This window comes from Euprymna scolopes, chromosome 12, assembly GCF_053919585.1.
Source record: "Euprymna scolopes isolate OS-2025 chromosome 12, ASM5391958v1, whole genome shotgun sequence".
NCBI lineage: Eukaryota > Metazoa > Mollusca > Cephalopoda > Sepiida > Sepiolidae > Euprymna > Euprymna scolopes.
Window position 1 is genome coordinate 132303961 of NC_136493.1, and position 20735 is coordinate 132324695.

General features: G+C 30.3%; 1 protein-coding gene across 2 annotated transcripts in view; it reads right to left on the bottom strand.

Annotated features, from left to right (window-relative positions):
* LOC145291493 (integrin beta-PS-like) overlaps positions 1-20735 on the bottom strand; it is a 171587-nt gene that overhangs the window by 17260 nt on the left and 133592 nt on the right. For both annotated transcript variants that reach the window (XM_080137395.1, XM_080137396.1), the window contains exons 11-18: positions 19336-19413; positions 17024-17209; positions 14050-14126; positions 12214-12265; positions 10500-10646; positions 7561-7700; positions 6411-6568; positions 4868-4980 (exon numbers count right to left, since the gene is read on the bottom strand). In XM_080137395.1, the coding sequence (XP_079993521.1) occupies positions 4868-4980; positions 6411-6568; positions 7561-7700; positions 10500-10646; positions 12214-12265; positions 14050-14126; positions 17024-17209; positions 19336-19413 (951 nt within the window). The remainder of the gene's footprint in view (positions 1-4867; positions 4981-6410; positions 6569-7560; positions 7701-10499; positions 10647-12213; positions 12266-14049; positions 14127-17023; positions 17210-19335; positions 19414-20735) is intronic.

Sequence of the window (20735 nt, forward strand, 5' to 3'; positions counted from 1 at the left end):
GAATGTACGGAAGCTATCCCAATCAGCCATAGAGTATTGTATGATACGGTAGAGAAGTACGTCTGAAGACTTATTACATTTCATTTTTTATCCTAACTGCTACAACGGAGTGGTCGGAGAATCCTAGAGGAGATAGAATAGAACATGAACATAGCTCAGGGGAAGTTGTGAGAAAAAAGTCTAGAAGGCTTGCATACTGACCTGCGTGGGTCCATGAACAATCTGACTGAGGTCATCGGCAATGACAAAATCATGACAGAACTTCCCCTCGTCATCGGTCTTATTTGAGTGGGTCAGCCATTCCACATTATGGACATGGAAGTCACCGCAAATGTGAATGTTAGCCGAAGGATGAGCAGACAGTATGTGGTCAATTTTCTCAGATATACTCTTAAAGATTGTAACCCCACTGTTATGGGGGCGATAGACGGCAAATATAAATGCAGTAGTGTAAGCTAGTGCAACCCGGAAGCACATATAAGGTAAATTAGGGTCTTCTCTGGAGATATCCCTACCACATGGAAAGCCATCTTTAATGTAGGCACACACTCCATGCCCATGGCGATCTTGGGGGTCAGATTTAGATGTTAAGTTAGAGTATCCTTTAATTATGAATTCGTCTAGGGAAGTGGTCAACCCTTTACCAGTTTCACTTAGAAAGAATATGTCCGGTTTTGTCTCCTGTAATTGTGTTTCAACCTCTGGAAGGTTGGAACGTAGACCCCCTGATGTTGGAGAAGGAGACATGGTAGTAGGGGTCTATATTGAAGGATGGGATTCTAGGTTTATTCATGTTTTTTTTTTTTTCTGGAGATTTGTCATGTTGAGGTTTGGGATTTGTGGATCAGGTCGATAGACTTGGTTGGAGCAGGACAGAGAGCGAAAGTAAGAGAGAAAAAGACAGGAATTTTTTTTTTTTGTATCACATGATAAGGTAAAGTCGTAAGAATTACCCACTAGTATGGCATCAAGAGGCCCTACCAGAAACTACTGCATGGTCCAGAATCCATTCACCAAATGGCAATACAGCAGCCCCAGTACTTTGCACCTGCTAATAGGACAGCCTCCTTAGTGGTTAATCCAAGGTTTGGGTCCCTGACTATCTGGCTGAACTTTTGTCTGAACCTTTATTATATAAAGGTGCAGCCAACTAAATATTATGGTATCTGTTCGATGCACAGTAAGGGATTAACAGGGATTAGTTACCATAATACCACATTTACTCTAGAAGTTTGGCGTAAAGCATTCATTCTAAGTCAATGGTTAAAACTTTTGCTTGCTTTTAATGGGTTAAGAAAGTCTAGTTAATATCTATTTTCTTTTTTACCATTATGAAGGCTTATCTTCCCTATAATCTTATATCAATTCAGAAAAACATTCTTTCACTAAAGTCCATAATAATCAAGAAAAAAAAAAGGAATAAAATGTTTTAGAAAGTTCAAGAAGGTTCTCGAAGTTTCAAGAAAAATCCAAAAGGTTCTAGAATGTTCTATTACTAGTTAGCACCCTCCACAAAAAAAGTTTTTGCATTATCTAGGCAGTTGTTATGTTGACGCGAAAAGTCTAACTTCAACTCCGGCGTGATTTAAGCTGATCCACTTGAAGGAATCTATGGAAGAACCTCCTGGTACAAAATGGTAATTACTTTTGAAATTTTTCTCTGACCAAAGTTAATTAAAATTTAATATTTGAGATTTCTTTTTGTGAATAGTTAACAGCTAAGCACACTCATTTCTCATCAGCATACACCGGCCTACTTTTCTTCCATCTTTCTTAGCTAAATTGTTACCAACCTAAGTAAAAAAAAAATTATTAAAAAAAAATTGTGCAAAGTATTTGAAGGCTATGACAATGCAGTGTATGGAAACGGTCTATGTAGTAAAATAAATGATGACTACAATATTGAAGGAATTTTAAGTAACACATTTATTTCTGAACAAGTCAAGTCAGATGGTAAGTGTTCAAATTTCCCCAAAATTTTGAAACTATCTATTCTTCAGGAGAGAATAGGAAATGTAAGTAGCTTTTTAATGTGGCTACATTTGTTTATGCTGGCACTGGAACTAAATGTTGGATGCCAGTCTTGCAGTCAAACAGGCTCACATATTTGCTGGCTCAGTTTCCAGAATATGAGTTTTGAATTCAATGAGTCTTAGGTGCTGTCTAAAGTTATTATAATTCTATTTTATTTATTTATATTAATTGTTGTGGTTTGTTTTGTGTAAATTGTTTGTTTAGAGGTACAATGTTATGTGTGTACATGTGAAAATCAGAAATGTCTTGTTTTTTTTTGTATGAAATGTTTTTGTTATAAAATGTTATATTTAAAATTTCTCCTTGTAGTTCTCTTATGTTATATATTTCTGGCAACATAACTTATTACTCACGCAAAGTGATACTATAGGATTTTGTAAGAACACACTGGATTATTTAAATTTGCATAGTGGTAATTTGAGCAATTAAAATACTGCATGTGTGTACCTTTTTTCATTTCTGCCGAAACCATTTAGAAAAAAACAAAACAATTCGAGTCTTGATGCCAAACTGAACCGTGGCATGCCTCTCATCAGGACTTTGACAAGAGACGAGGCTAAAAACCCCGTTTTTTTTTCTTTTAAGTCATATTCACCCCAAACCAGACATATTGCCAGTGGGCCTTAAGGAACTACTATTTGGGACTATCATATTTAGGGGAGATGAGCGAGATGTTAGTTTATTTTACATTTTAAAGTTCTGCATGTCAGTACATTTAAGGAAGCAGATAACAGGGAGGAAATTCCAAAATCTAGCAGTCTGAGGAAAGAAACAGGATTCAAGCTTATTTCTATAGTAAATACATTCGGACCAAACCAATCTGCTTATGTTTCTGATTCCTTTTGAATCCTAGAGGTATTGAAACTGTTCAATTGAAATTGTAGAAAGGAAGTGTCATTTTACCTGAAGCCTAATGACTCTTTTCTTCTTCATTTAAGATAAAAAAAACAAAAAAAAAACAAAAAAAAAAAAACAAGCCGAGCATACAGAGTCCCCATCCAGAAGTGAAAAATTTATTTTCACCATGACTAATGCTTGTGCAAAATTTAAAAAAAAATCCAAGGTGTGGTTATTGAGAAAAGTGCAAACAAATGAACGGATGAATGATTTGGGGGACAATTTTACCCTTATAATGCCCTCTAGGGAGACAACCAGAATTATCCCGGAAAATCAGTTCTGGCAAAAATTTACTTTCACCATGACTAATGTTTGTGCAAATTTTTAAAAAAAATCCAAGGCATGATTATTGAGAAAAGTGCAAATAAATGAGCAAGAATGAATTACTATGTCTAATTTCTCCTTTGTCAGAGGGACCAAAAACCCAATTAGATGAATAAAAGCAACGATACTACTACAAAATGATTAACTATGACAAGTTCCACCACATCAGCTAACTCTATGTATGAATTCATCTTGTGATAGTCAACTTGGATCACTAAATGTTCTGGTTATCTAAGGATACCTGTAGTGAATAATTTCAAAATTACACTGGCTTGTGTCTGGTGTCACATGAAGTTTACTTTTTTTTTTTTTTCACCTATAAACATAATAATAGCATTTTTTTGTTAAAGGCATATTGTAAAAAAAAAAAAAAAAAAAAAAAAAAATTCACAAAAAACATGTCTAGCTACAACCACTGTCAATAGTTTCCATTTCTCTTTTTACCTAAAACTAAACGAAACTTCCATAAGCAAAGTTCCTTTCCCAGAACTGTAGAACACAATACTGACTACAATATGGTTGTTTTTAAGTTCAATGTAAACAAATTCTGCCCAATCACCACCACCATTTTCAAAGTGTTGTCTCACCCTTCACCTGATAATCAGCTAATCCTTATACTTGAGTGGCTTTTGAGCCTTGATAAGTAGTGACACCCTAGTAAGAAATATCTTTCATTTTTAAAGGAGACCACATATATTGATGAGCCAGCTATAATAAAAGATTATCAAAATTTTGAGTAAACATCATTTTCACATTTCTATGGAAAAACAGCATTTGAAAGTAATTTTTAATACTGGATAATTTGTCTTATAAAAGTTATTTTTGTGTAAGTGTAAATATCTTATGCTATGCATCCTTTTTTTAATATTTTAAATATTATAGAACAAATGTTTTTCTTTCACACAAGTGATGTAAAATAATCGTATTATTTCTATAACTATAAAGAAACCCATAAATTGGGAAAATTGAAAGGTTAAAAATTGCCAGTTAAACCTTTGTATGTATATGATCCTATGAGATTGCTAATGATGAAAAGATGTGTATATTGAAATAATGAGTGCATTTTACAGTTGAAATCATTTATTTGAGCACCGTTTTATTATGTTGAAATACTAATCTTTATGGAGATTACCAAAATTAATCTGAGCAATGTTGAGCTCTTATTTGGTAGGGAGAGAGAAAAAAAAGGAGAGGTAGGAGGGCAAAGAAGAGATGAAGGGGGAGGAGAGAGATGAGGAAGAGGGGAGAGATGACAGAGTTGAGAGGGGAGAGAGAGTGGAGGGGCAGATGAAGAAGGAAGGAAGGAGAGAGAAGAGAGGAAAGGAGAGAGAAGGAAGGAAGGAGAGAGAAGGAAGGAAGGAGAGAGAAGGAAGGAGAGAGAAGGAAGGAAGGAGAGAGAAGAGAGGAAAGGAGGGAAGGAAGGAGAGAGAAGAGAGGAAAGGAGGGAAGGAAGGAGAGAGAAGAGAGGAAAGGAGAGAGAAGAGAGGAAAGAAAGGAAGAAGAGAGGGATGGAAAGAGGAGAGAGGGAAGGAAGGTAAAAAAGAAGAGAGTGAAGGGAGGAGAGAAGAGGGAGGAAGGAGGGAGAATATCAAACAAGAAAACCTATACATACACCACTAGAAACAGCAATGCAAGACGTATTTGTTGTAGCACATCCACAATCTGAGTTTTTGTAACCCTCATTGCATATACATTTTCCACAAACACATTCACCACGGTCTTCACCTGTTAAAAAAAAAAAAAAAAAAAAAAAAAATACCTTAGACATAGCATCATATCAACAATTTTTTTTCTTGGCATAAAAAATGAATTGAAGACAAGATGAGTAAATGCTACAAACACAATAAAATAAATGACTTAAAGAGTTCAATTCTTATTGATGCAATATTAGTAGAAGCAGAACAGAGGGAGATCTTAAGATTTTTTTTTTAAATAGAAAAGTTGGACACCACATCATACTTTTTATTAAATAGAAAAAGGCCCCCAAAATAAATATATAAAAATAATTCAATTGAGTAATATACTCATATAAAATACTATTTAACTAGATTAAAAAAAAAAAAAGAAATACTCATAAACCCTGAGACATAATTGTCATTTGTTAAAGCAACAATAGTGTCAATGCTTCATCTGGATTAACATACATACATTTAAAAACAAACTCATCTTAGTTGTCATCATTAAATTGTTTCTGCATTACAACCATTCTTTACAATTATTCTAAAGCTACAAATCGTCATCTTAAAAAGCCATGCAAAGATTAAAAACATCATTTACAGATATAATTTCAGTTTCAGTTATTTTTTTAGATTGAATTTGATCTCAAAATAATTTTATAACAGCTGCAAATCTCAATATTTAAAAGTATAATCAGCCATCACTGTTAAATAAATATTAATGTAATCTATATAATAAAGTAATTTTAATTTTCATGTCCATTTCCAGACAAAATATCTACTTGAACACAAGCATGTTATACAATTCAAATATGGTCACGCTTTATGCCTATTATTGAAGCTTGCTTTTGGAAATAATAGGTCAGTTTTTAATCAATCTAATAATTTCCTACATTAATTCTGACATGACTGACTCATGAAAGTTATACATAGAAGAGGTCCACCTAACTTTTCACAAACAAAAACTTACTACCACCATATTTGGGGTCATATTCATAACTAATTATATGACTAAAGGGTGATGTAAATGAAAATATGTTTTTTTTATTGCTAAAAACAATCTTAATTTGCAAAACGGAATTTCTGGAGTTAATCTAAATCCTCAGACAGCACCAAGACACAGGTAGGCTAGTTATAATATGAATTTATTTGAAATGGTGTGTGTGTGTGTGTGTGTGTGTGTGTGTGTGTGTGTGTGTGTGTGTGTGTGTGTGTGTAAGAAGGCAAATAAAGTTTTTAAAACTATTTAAATCCACAGTGATAGAATTCTATTATGACATATTCGATTTTGGAACAATTCATTTTAAAATGGGTAGAATCTAAATTTTTTTTTTTAAGAGACAACAGCATCAGATAATCATTAATTACTTTTTGCATTTTATCTTTGGTGATTGGATGACCTCATTTTTGAAAATTGGTGTAAAAAGTGGTAATTAAAAAAAAAACAAAAAAAAACGAAATTCCAAATGAAAAACTCACCTCCACATAGTTCACCATGATGATAATCACAAGCATAATTGTCACATTCACAGAAATCTCCACTGTATGTTTCTTTGGAGCTGCTTGTTCGTGATGCACATTCACAAACTCCGCACCTACACTGTCCACGACCAGAACATATTGCTGTAGTACCAGGCCTGAAGAATCAAATCAGTTAACTCTTAATATCCCATAATAGTCAATCTTACCAACCAGAAATGTGTATATTCACAACTGCACTATTTTTAAGTACCTTAAGTACATCAAAGTTGAAAGAAAAACACCATCACCAATTCCTTCGGACATTTGATTATTACATCCGGATCTCACTGTTTAGCTTAAAATTTTTGTACACATACATCAATTGGATTATTATCAAACCCACTATACACGTTTTTTTTATAATTACCTCCGTCAAAGAGATTACATTTTCAGTAAAAGTTGTTGGTTTGTCACTGTGTATAGTCTAATGTTTATATCACTTGATCAACTGTCACCAAATTTGGTCAAAATATTGGTCACAGCCAAACTTATAACATTTAATTTTGAGATATCAAGCCCAAGAAAAAGAGGAAAGTCAGACTTTGGTGATAAATTTGGTTCTGTTGATCAGAGATTCACGATGTTGTAGCCAATAAAATCTTACATCTTATATGATTTTGACACATGTGCTCAGGGTTGAAATTTTGAAACAATTTGATTTTTTTTTAAATTTTTTTTTTTATCCAATTTGATAATCACCACGGAAAATTTTAACTTGGTCAGATAAATAGTTGGAGTCATCAATATTTTCATTGCATAAGTTCAGGAATACTTCACACGCAGCATGGAAAAGAGCCAGATAAAAATGTTCTTATCCTTACATTGTCAGAGGATGGTATGCAGTTTCACAATTAACTTACTGGCCATTTTTTTGTTTTTGCTAAAGAATCCCCACTTATCAAGTCATTCACAAAGGGGGAGAGGGTTTACAAGAAATCTCCATGCAATGTCATAATTCACTTATTACAACGGTACTGTTGCATCATGGCTAAGCACAAAACAAAACACTTTGATATAATTTATTAGAGATTAAAAAGTTTTTGTTATTGTGAAAATAGAGCTAAAAAACATTGTGTACTTTGAGGAGTTATACAGAAAAGGCACTTACTGAATACATTTAGACAATGCTTCTTCGTCACTTGCTTCCGAACCATCACACTCGCAGAATTTACCATAATGATCTTTATCGCAAGTGCAGGCACCGCATTCATACGTTCCACTGTTATTACAGCGCGGACTGTTTTCCATCTGAATGTACAAAAACAGTTTTTATTTATCTTCAAACTTTGTTTAAATATTAGAAAAATTTTACGAAGGAAAAATGCATTAATAGTTTAAGCATTATTTACTTCCATGTTTTGGATGGTTTTTCTCATCTTAATTGGAATAAGGATAAAATAAATGAAGAACACTAAAAAGGGAGATAACCCAAGGAATCAGTGCATATGTTAGACTACATCAACCACTTAAGTAGGCCAAGTATTGATTTGGTTTGGTTTTATGGGATATCAACCTATTTTTTCTTTTTAAGTTATTTAATGCAGAGTTCCATAATCTGGATTTTGTTTTTGTTGTGCTTCCATATTTCAGGGAGGTTGCCACTTTCTCAAATATCATTGAATATTTGCAGTAGGTAGTCTAGATATATCAGAAAGTTGCTTTATAAATTGATAGTAGATTTAGTCAGGGCCAACAGCAGAGTCATAAATTTTGCTTAGGGATATTTTCAATTCGATTTTAGAGAATGGCTGGTTGTATTTTTCTGTATTATTTCTCTGAAACTGGAGTTTTTTTCCCCTTTCTGTTTTTTCTTTAATAATTTGAAATTTTTTGTTTGGATTTTGGAGGGAGGAGTTTTTTTTGCAAAATTTCAGCAAGACAATCTATCATTTCTTTCTTGCTAGTAATTTTTTTGTTATTATATGTCAGGTGTTTAGTAGAGTTGGTTATTTTTCCCTGAAATTTTTCTGATTATGTCCCAAACCTATTTACTTTTTGTATTTATTTTAGATACATAGTTTTTACATGATGTTCACTTTGATTCTTTAATGGTTTTATTAGCTTTAGCTCAACTGATTTGAAATTTATTGAGATTTTCTTTAGTTGGTTCTTTTTTTAATTTCCTTAGTATAGCTCGACAAATGGAATTAGAATGAATGATGGCAAGAATAACAACTAATTATATAGTATACCTCGCCCCCATGCCACTCATAAAAGTGTTCATAACATTCACAGTCCTTTCAGCAATCCAACGATTAGGTGCAAATAAACTTCAGTCTATGCTTGACTACTTTACCAAGTTTTAGTCATGAATGTCTTACACTTTATTTTATCGGTGTTCAATAATATGAGGGGACACTTTGGTGATCGTCTCATCAGGAACAGGCTTGGTTGGTTGGTTGTTTTTGTTTTACGGCATATCAACCTTTTTCAGGTTTTGGTCAGAGTGGACCTGGGAGCAATGGCAATTAAAGGGTGACTCCACACTCCCCAAGGCCCGCAAGGTGGGGCCTCACCATCGGATATAGTTTTAGGTCATATCCAGGACCAGTAACAGGCATGATCCTCAACTGGGTTCGCACTAACCAAATCACCTCTTCCCAGATTTTTTATCTGTAGGGTTTTCTCAAAGATAAATGTGGTTGGATTTCAGAAAGCATTGTGAATTTTATTAATTTCATTTTTTTTTCTTTCATTTTTTTTTTTTTTTTTAGGAGGGAGTGTTTTAGAACATGCAATGTGAGAAGTAAAATTAAAAAAAAAAAAAAGAAATAATCCTAGACGTAAGGTTTATAATATCTAAATATCATTGTAGAAAAATTTCTGAATTGTTCAGATGAAGATTGATAATTTGGCTTATTCGAACTGTTGTTATCATCTTGAGTGTTATTCATTCAATGTAATATCTGACTTTCATTAAGTGTATTGTGTCAGACTTTCTGTAGTTTACCATTATATTCTTTGTATCACCTGCACTTAAGACTGAACTTTCAACCTCCAGAAGCAGGTCATTTACCTAGTTCTATATTCTTTATGCCACGGATCCTTGTGGACAATTATAGAATGAATTTTGGGAGCTTTAAGTATATTTTTGCTTTTAGATGTTCACAAATGTACAAGATAACAAGCAATGGTCAGTTTTACGAGTCTATATAACTAGCAGAATAATTAGCGTTGTTCTAGAATGAATAAGGAAACTAGTAAGACTTGTGGAAATTCCATGGAATGAGAAGTATATTTAATCAACAAATATTTTTTTAGATATTCAAAAGCAAGACATCAAACGGAGATCAATCATATTCTTGCTCAAGGTTGCCAGATTGACATTTTTAAAAGCCAAATTTCATGAATTTGCCCCCCCCCCCTTTTTTTAAAGCAGTTTGGCCTTCAAAAATTGTATTTGGCCTTTTTCAAAGCGTAACATATGAGCTAACTAAGGAAGGAACAAGACAAGTTTTTTTTTTTATAAAGTAGTTACAGAGGCAACTTGAGGATTAGGGTTAATGTTTGCATTATAATCATTGGGATAGTAGTGAAGTAATCGTTTGTGGTGGAAATTTGGTATAATCAGATTATTTGCAAGGACGGTTCAATAAGAACTGGTTTATGTTGGACTTGACAATATTGTAGTCAGCTGGAAAGTAGACCAGCGGAACAGAGTTCCATGGATGAGCAGTTCTAGGAAAGAAGCTTTGTTGATAAAATCGTATGTATTATATAGATGATGTATTCGTAAACGAAGCTACATCAAAGGAAGTTCACTCATGTTCTTATCCAGGGCTGCAAGATTAGCATTTTTGAAATTTTATTTTGCAAATTTAGCCTGTTTTGAATTATATTTGACCTTTTTCAAAATGTAACGTATGGACTAACTATGGAAGAAACAAGCAAAATATAGATAAAACATATGCTGTGTGTTTTATGGTTTCCAAACCTTACATTTAAAATAGTTACAAAAAATTAAAAAAAAAAAAGGATGAACATGAAAAAGTTGTATACAAAATATGAAAAGATGAAGTCGTATATGAAATATGAAAAAATACTTACATCAAATTGTGGTTTTTCGCATTCACATTCACATATTAATTCGAGATCGAGAACGAGTTTCTCATTCAAACCAACAGGATAAATTGTGATGGATCGTTGTTTCTGAGCTGAACAAGAATGGACTTCAACACTTACATCAAATGTAACCTTAGAAAAAAAAAGAAAACATTCTCTAATATAGATGTCAAATGGCAGAGGAAAACGTGAAATTTTTTTCTAGAGTTTCAGTCGTATTCACCAAAAGAAAAATCAGTGTTCATTTTACATTCACGACATGGAAATTTTTTTCTAGAGTTTCAGTCGTATTCACCAAAAGAAAAATCAGTGTTCATTTTACATTCACGACATGGAAAAAGCTAAACAAATGAATTGAAAAAAAGAAAAAAGAAAGGTACTTATTTAAATTGGCACTTATAGCAGCATTTAAAATTAAAAAAAATACAAAAATGTTCATATGATGTATCAGTCAAGATAAAGGGATAAAAATGAAAAATTCAAAAAGATTACATAATTTAATGAAGTATTTTTTGTATTCAAGAAAATCAAATTTTACTATTTTGATGAGTGAAAAAAAAAAAAAAAATTCCATGTTACAACCAACAAATCGGTGGACGAGGGCAGACAACCCTTATACATGTGGAAAGTGTCAAAATAATCATCGATTACCTCCTTCTCTAGAAAACAAAAAATGGCCTCGGCTATCACTCATTGGTAAAAAACGGTATATTTGTTATTTGTAAATAATAAAAAAAAAAAACTGCTTGATTAACTTTTGTGATTTTTGGAATATACAATCTTCATTCCATAACAAATAGGTACAATATAAATTTTTTTTTTCATTTTTGTTTACTGCGATAAGTTATATAAGATGATATTAATCTTATATCATGATAAGCACAATATTTATAAATATACATTTTTTTCTTTAATAACATTTTGATGAAACATGAAACTCAGACATCATTGTTAATATGAAAGGCTACAATTTTTTTTTTTTTTTACATAAAAGACCAATTTATGTCATATTTTCAGTAATAGTATTTGAACTTGAAATGATGAATTTAAAAGCGTTTAAAATCTCAGCACAATATTATGTGGTTTTGTAATTCGATTAAATTTAACCACACACGGTTTCATGAGATTGTTAATCCTTTAATTCTTGTTCAGAGATTCCTTTATATTAACAAAAACAAAAAGAAAAATCTGCATGATGTACTTACCTGTGACAAAATGAAAATATCATATTCCAAACATCACATAAATTGATCAAATAGTTTTATTTTAATAAGGAAAATAATTTTAAGTGATTAATGAGAATTCATAGGTATTACAACAAATCTAATAAGTATGAATTATTGTTCAGTTATCTCCCTTGCTTTTTGAGATTTTTTTTTTTCAAAATGGCAGGTTAAACAGTCATTCTCAGGTGCGCATAAAATTTGATTTTCTTTTTAAAAAAATATAAAAGTAATGATCAATTTACATAATTTTTGGAATATATTTTCTTTCCAGATTTTTCTTTATTTTTTTTTTAATACAGGAATAATTCTAGACAAGAGCCAATCATTTCATATAAGTTTTGTGAAACTATTATTCTTTTATTAGATTTTAATTTGTTTCTGTGCTTTCATCAAAAGTTTGACTAGTTTAGTTGTAAAATCCGTGTCACTATGTCTGTATGAGAATTGACAATGAACAAAGAAGCTGTAAATACCTTATCACCAATTCTTAATCCACTACATTCACTGGTTTCTTTATATTCATCCCTGAAAAGAAACAAAAGATTCATGAAAAAGATATTTTACAAAGATATTTAAAAATTGAAATAATGACTTGTATCTGTAAAGATTAATGAATTATCCAATCTTCATTTTAAGAAATGTAACATCTACTTATTTATCTATATAAAGCTATGTATGGTAATAATTTTTTTATTTATACAAATATAATTTGGCTACACATGTGAAGGCATGTTTCAGTCATAACTTTAAAAAGCAAGACTTCAAGCCCCAATTTAAAAAATTTTTTTTTACAGTGTGCATATTTTTATTAGTATGTACAAAATTCATTCTTAAATTAATCAATCATTATGAATTTTGGAACATTGCTGTTAGGTCGTAATGTGAGCTACTTTAATTCACAGGGGGGGGACAAAAAGTAAGTGGAAGCACCATGAAAATTCATATACATCTGATTTCTGTCAAATTTTAACAATAGATATTAGGCATCAATTAATATTCTCTAGATTTTAGTTTCTTGGGAGTATTTTAAAGGAGTCTTAGAGGGAATAAAATGGGCACAATCTTCCCATTTCAAATGCAAATATAACAAATCATTTAGATTTGTAATTAGACAACAATTAAATATGATTCCTTGCATTTCAATTTCTTAAGATCCTTTAAGCTTGAAACTCTAGATATTTTGTAGAATCAAAATCATATAATGAATTTTGATCAAAAATTGGAATAAGGATTCTAAACATAAGGTTTATTATCATTATATCTTGATTTTTATTTTCATAAAGGGACATAAATGTGGTGCAGACCCATTATATTAGAGTTAATTTTATCCCTCCGAGATGGGTATTTTATGTGTCAGTCAAATCTTTAAAGTTAGACCCATATAGTAATCTGTCTGACATATCCTTATTGACTTATTCATTTGTTAGTTTTCCCCACTATATTATTGGCACAATTATATTTTATTTTGATTCTTTTTTTTTTATTATTATTTTGTAAATACTTATTCAAGCTAAGAAAGTTGTTAGGGTGGGGCATAAACTTTTGAAAAGTGTCAATCAGCATAAAATGAAACACTGCCAAAATATTTAAATTTTCTTTTAAATAAAAATGCATTTCAGTATCTCTGTAACAAAAATTTTCAGACATTAATCTTTTGTCAACAGTTTAAGAAATTCTTTGTTTTTTTTTATTACTTTGTGGCTATTAAAAATCTGTAAGTAATTCAGAAGCATTTGACATGTTGATTAAAATATCATTTCTGACTTTGCAATTTTTCTTTAACAAATCCACATGTATTAACATTGAATGTTTTTGAAGCTATTTACATCCAATAATTTTATTAACAGATATGTAGACCTCATCATCGCTCAAAATCAATGTATATTAAAAAAAAAGAAGAATTTATTAATGGGTAAGTAAGACGACCATAGATTTACAAAATTAGTTTCATAACAATTGGGGTCAATGATTAATGACCGAATAGTATTGAAATTAAAATATATAAGAAATAGAAAAAGAAATAGCTCCAAAAGACCTCATTCGAATTGAAAGCTTGCTTAATATCTGAATATCTATTTAAAGAAGACTATATTGTTTTGGCTTTCCACAAAAATTTAAATATATAAAAAAAAAAAAAAAAAAAAAAAAAAAAAAGCATCGTTAAAAATAAACAAATGAAAATAAAAAAAATTCTGGGCAATCCAGATCAAGACAGTTTATCATATCAGAACATTCATTCATATTTAATACTAGAATAGAAATTCAAAATTGAAATTATGCTTAAATTTAACTGAAAAAAAAAAACTTACCCGATGCATGATGAAAAAAATTTAACAGTTACATTTTCAGTGTCCCTTGTGTTTAAGGCAACTTTAGATGTTATTTTCTGGAGAAAAAAAAATATATGGGAAAAAATAATGAAAATTATCAAAGGAGTTTCTAAATAACAAAAATTAGAAAAACTTTTAAATCAGTTTACAAATTAAATTTTCAAATGTAGAATACAAATTATATATAAGTATTTGGTACTTGTACAGTTTAATCAAGACATTAAAAAATGGAAATATCAAAAAAAGTTATATGGTATGTATCCGTTATGGAATGAAGTTCTCCGAAAAGAAAAAAAATCACTTAATTTGATCAAGTAATTTTTATTTTACAGTGAAAAAACAATGTGTCATGATGCCGATCAAAAGGTAGCCATTTTTCGACTTTTAGGAAGAAAAGCCAGTATCAAAGATGGGGAGGGGGGGGGGGTCAGTGCTTTAGACAGAGTTATCTCCCCATGGCACGCTCTAAAAATCCAAACATGGTTGCCCCCAGTGCACTGTCATAAAAACTTGTTTTTCTGCTGTAAAAAAAAGCAAAAAAACTACTTGATCAAATTAAGTGAATTTTTTTTTTCAGAGAACTTCAGTCCAAAATAGATATGTACAATCTACCCCCCCCCCCCGGATATTTTGATTTTTTTAATGTCTTGATTAAACTGTTCAAGTACCAAGTATTTTTGAAATTCAGAATTGGAATTAGTATTATTTACAATCAAAATGATGCTTTTACTTTAGTTATTTTTGTCAACACATTTCAGTTGCTGTAGTCTTAGGCCTTCAGTAATCCTTTTGAAAAACAAAAAAAAAAAAACCTGAAACTGCAACCTCACACCTTTTCTGATAAAAAATGACTGAATACTATTTTCCACCAATCCAGATCTGCTACAAACTATAGGGGGCTATAGACGTTTTTCACTCCTTTTTTTCTTTGTGGCCAAGGATAATGTTGCTCTCCCGTGTATTCTCTTGAACAAGTATCTAAAACACATACATATATGAATAAGACAACTTTTTTTTTATTACTTAAAATTGAATTGGTGCTAGTCCTTAATTCCCTCTCAACAAAAACAAAAAAAATCTTTGATGTACATACCCATGATGGAAAGAAAATATTGTAAACTCAAAATCATGTACATTGATGAAGTAGTTTTATTTTTATAAAGAAAATAATTTTGAAGCGATTAATAGGAATTCATAGGCATTACGATGATTCAGTACAAATCTCATTTTTAAATTCTATTCTCTAAAGAGCGTTTTAAGAGGGAGTTAAATAGTGATGAGTTTTAATTTTTGCAATGCACCTCAATCTCCACATGGTTTTCTAAAATCTCACGACATTGGAAACTATAACTGAAATATCACTTCAAATCTTTCTATGTCACATATTAAACGAACAGATCAAACATCTACCCTCATATTGAATGACAGATGAATTAATACTTGTTTGCTATACCTAAATAATCTTTTTACAAGGGACAAATCATATCTACTCTTAATTTTAAAAGAGCATATTGTTTTAAAGTTATGCTAGATAATGCATACTAAGATTTTATTTTCAGTATATCTAGAAACGTATGTTGGTGCACAGATATTTACAAAAAAAAAAAAAAAAAGAAAAGAAAAATACATACGAAATTCATTTTTAGTTAGTCATAAAATTATGACTGCTCAAAGATTGCTGATAATTAGAAAATTTGCTGTCTTATATGCTATTGGTTCAAAAGACAATTTTCAGTTAAAAATACAGGTTTCTAACAAATGAAAAATTCTTACATAATCCCATTAAAATCAAATTACAATTAATCATAATGGTAGTAATAACTCCATTATTCCCCTCTCCCTAAAAAAAAAAAAAGAAGCTAACTTTGTTCATATATAATGGATTTTAACAGCTAACACAATCAATCTTAATGATTCATAGCATAGTAAAGATCTAGCTAAAATTCTTTTAATAGTAAATCAACAAAAATAAATAAATTTGGACAATGGAAAAATAGACAGGAACACAATAGAGCAAATATTTCTTTAGTATTAAAGGTTTTAACTGATTTTTTGGTGAAAGATCAGTTAAAATCTTATATTAAATCCACCATATTTTTTCATGTAAATCATTTTTCTTTGTGTGACTACCTTTATATGCATAGACACGCAATACTGTTCACACCAAATTTGAAAAACAACATTTTTTTCATGTTAAAAAAAAACAAACAAAAAAAAATAAAAAAAATACTTAATACTGATCAATAACTCCCAAAATAAATGAAATATCACAAGTTAAAATTTAAGGGATTTCAGTATATTACGCATTTTTGCATTCTAAACTAAATTGATTTACCACACCTAGTAATATGCAACAAAACCCGAAGAAAGCAAAAAAAAAAAAAGTTTCCAAATCATTTCAGTCATAACAGTTGGAATAAAGACAATTTTGACTGAAATAAAAATAAATAAATAAAAAATAAAAAAATTGAATAAAATAAACATTAAAAAAATTAGCAAAAATTATTAAAAAAAAATGTTAATTTTAACTTTATTAAAATATGAAATAATAAAAACAAACAAGGTAAAAATATAGAATAGTTAACACTTTATAACAACTTGTAATAAAAACAAATTGTATCAAATTCATTAGAATTAAATTCTCCACGTAACTCATCTAGTTTTATAATATATAGCACTCAATTTTTTTTCTATGAAATTTTTTGACACTTGAGATTTAATAAATATATATATATATATATATATATATATATATATATATATAGATAAGATCTGTAAGCATGTTGTGGCCACTATTAAAAAAACAAACAACAAAAAAAAACATTTTATAGAAGAAAAAATGTGAAATATGTGATAAATGTAAAAACATAGTTATTGAATGTTAACTATTCTGTACTTTGTAAAACAAATAATAATAAAAGTAATAAAAAGAAAATGCTGAATGCAAACTTACTTCATAATTTTCCCTGATGAGTGTTACAACATTACTGGAATCTCCTTCCAATTTACCCGATGTAGAGCCTTCGATAAACTTACTTAAACTCTCATAAATCGGAAGAAGATCCGCTGTTACTGCAAATATCACATTCACTTTGTTTTCACTAATCTTTGTAGCCAACTGGCCGATAGATGGATAATCCTGGAAGAAAATGTTTTTTTCCCATTAGTCACAGTCATGTCTTGTGAGTGAAGAATACAAAATCATAGCAGATTTAAAAGTTTTTGAGATAATCATCAATTTATTTTATTTGGTTTTGTTGTTTTGTATTATAGCATAGCAACACACTTTTTGGGTTATTTAATGTAATCATGTAATTTTGGAAAAAAATTTTTGGCTTCAAATATTTATTCATGGTATTTGGTTTGGTTGGTTTGTTTTACAGCCTATCAACCCTTTTTGGATTGTCATTTTGGTAAAACCTTTTCAATTTTAAGTTCTTTATATCTTAAACATTTGGTTGTTTTGTAGAGAAAAATTGTTTTTGTTTTTGACATTGTAGAACATGACTGACTTTTGCAAAAGAAAAGGATAAACACAATAACATCAATATTTGATGAATTTTAGGCCAGAAAGTATCTTCAGACAGCCTAATCTAGTAGCACCATCTTAGTAAGAGGGATTCTATAAAAATAAGATTGTTTTCAGCTATCCAAACTTAATCGTTTAGCAATTAAGGACTACCATTTATTTGGAATATTCGTATTACTATTCTCATCTTGGATATCATACTTGCAACATTTCGTCTGATGAAACCCTCTGACCTTCAGGTGAGTATAGAAAATGGTAATTGATACAGAATTCTGAACTGTACCCTTTATTTAATCCACATTGTTCTCGTTCTGTTAGCTAGGAGGCAATAAAGGCATTAATTAATTAATCAGTTCTAAGCGACAGTTTTCTGGAGGTTGAAGGTTCAATCCTTACAACAGGTGATAATAAAGAATATTGCCATAGTTTTCTTTGTGATTGGACAGACAGTAGGTTGCAGTTTCTTTCTGTCCGAGCAGTGCCCATACTGGGAAATTGTCCTGACCATTGTACCCAAAGGGATCTTCTGCCCAGCACAACGAGATACGAAACCATGAACAGAATTATTTCTGATTGCTTCCGTATTACATCAGTCACCCGATTTACATGAACTCGTGTTACCCTGATCGGGGGAGGGGGGGGGGCTGAAGTGGATTCTCGACCTTGCCCATGGGTCTCCCACAGACTAGCGGAGGAAAGAAGGCACCTTTCTCCTTTGATAGTAGTGCTGTCCCGCAACCCTACACAGCACCTAGTATTCCCAAATGGTCACCCATCTGGTATTAGCCAGGCTCATTGTTGTTTAACTTCAGTGATCAGGTGAGAACCGGTGTATCAATATGATTACACCGTATCCCGAACTAAACAAGCGACAAGAAAAGTAAATATAACAAGAATGTAGCAAATAAATTAAAACTTAAAATGCAAATCAAGTTATAAATACATAGAAAAATAAATGAAATAATATTGAATATTAACACAAGTCTTACATTATTAACTTTAAAAGATAATAGATTTTAAAAACAAAAAATAAATTTCAGGTCCGTTGTAATTTCTGCAAAACTGCTCAGATTTAGAATAGTCTGCATATGCACATTTGAATAAAAGTCGAACATATATCTGAGGAAAGAAAATTTCCTGAAATATTATGATACTGAACTTCTATCAGGCCGTATTGGTGCAAGTAAAAACACGACACAATGTTAGAATTTAAAAAAATTGTATAAATTGTATTGATAAAAGGTGAATCTGCATAGCATATTCCACTATTATACATATTTATTTACTTCAGTTCATGTCGATCTGTTACACCTCTGCATTGTATTGTCTTCTATAAATTACTTTTATATAAGCACTAGATAATGCTTCAAACTACAATTCACCTCTTATGTATATATATCAGCTGTATGTACTGGAAATAGAATACATATATGTATTGATGATTTTGTTTGGTTGCACCCAAATAGATATTCAATTTACCCCCAGGCTTTATATTTTGTTACACAAAGAAAGGAATATGGGTTTTCAGAATCTGAAGTAATTTTTTTTATTCCATATGTAATTATTATTCAAGAAGAATCTTTTTAAAGTTAATAAATAAATAGGAAAAATGTGAATTGTTTAAAATTTGTAACTTCATAAAAATGAAAAACGTTTAAAAAAAAATAAAAATAAATACATTCTTTAAAAAAAAAAAACAAAAAAAAAAACAAAATGAAAAGTATAAAATTACAAACCAGTTTATTGGACATTGTATATTCACCCTTCCAATCCAAGTGACAGGATCCATCATTTGGTTTAACAAGGCCTCCAAGCTGAAAATTTAAAGAAAACAATATTTACTAGAATCCAAATATTTGATGCTCAAATTTATCTGCATGCATATATTGCATCAGGTAAATTTTACTCCGAGTCATCTGTATACATGTATGACAAAACATTATAATGAATTAGTGTGTACTTTGGCAGTACTTTAAGCCATTTTTTTTGTGTTTGTCATCACTTATTAGAATCTATTAGAACTTACTAAAGAAAATAAAAGCAATGATTAAGATTAATAAACAAAACAGTTGCAGTTTTCTTAAATTTTTCATTTCCTCTAGTAAAAGAAGCAAAAAGTAGATACTCAGGGCTTTACGTTGCGAGTGAAACAGTCATATTTGCGAGTGATTTTTCCAAGTGGTGACTAAAATTAATAAAAGTGTATCTTTTGATGATTGCGTTTATTTTTTCAGCTACAATCTTCCAAAGCTCATTGCTGAGTGCCAAATGTCTTCAACCGTTATTTTTTTTTGATAAAACGAGCAAAGTCAAATTATTTAAACAATAAACAGTTTAATAGAACAATAGATTCTTTTTTTTTTTGTTTAAACGAAGGCTGTTTAAAAAACATCTAAAGAAATTTAAATGTTTATATCTTCAAGCCATAACATATAATTCAGTGTATATTTTGAAATACACTTATTTAAAAAATTTATATGTTGTTTTGTTTAGTTTTATGCAAAGGTAAAAAGTGGCATAATGGAAACATAAGGTATTTACAGCTTCTCTTCCAATTTTCAGATTTTAATCATGTCAAAAAGCACTTTATTTCCTTTTGACGGATTGATTGCTGCTATTTCTTCTGATGAGTTAAGGGCAAAATAGATTCACTGATTGATATAATAATTAAGTGATTGATTTTACTGTCAAGAATTGTAAATGTCAACTGAATTAAAGGAATAAATTATAAGATGGTCAACATCATGAACTTTGGAATATAGTCTTTTGTCAGTTATTCACTATATATCTATATATATATAACCTTCACTGTTACTTAATAGTGTTTAATTGTTTTTATTTACAAAGAGCTTTGCATCATGCTAAATAGTAGCAAGCAATATCATTAATGATAGTGTTTACCCAAGAAAGGCAGCAGTCTTTCATTCAAGCAAACATTGGTAAACATAAATCTTTTGTTTGATTATACTATTTTCATTTTTAAAAAATTTTCTAAGAATATTTTTGTGTCAAAATCAAAACTAAATACTCCATAAGTATTTCAAGCATTTTCAATTGTTAATCAAATCATCTTCATGACAAAAAACAGTTAATAGCTATATTTATTTAACTACCATTACCTTTTCTTGTAGGCTCA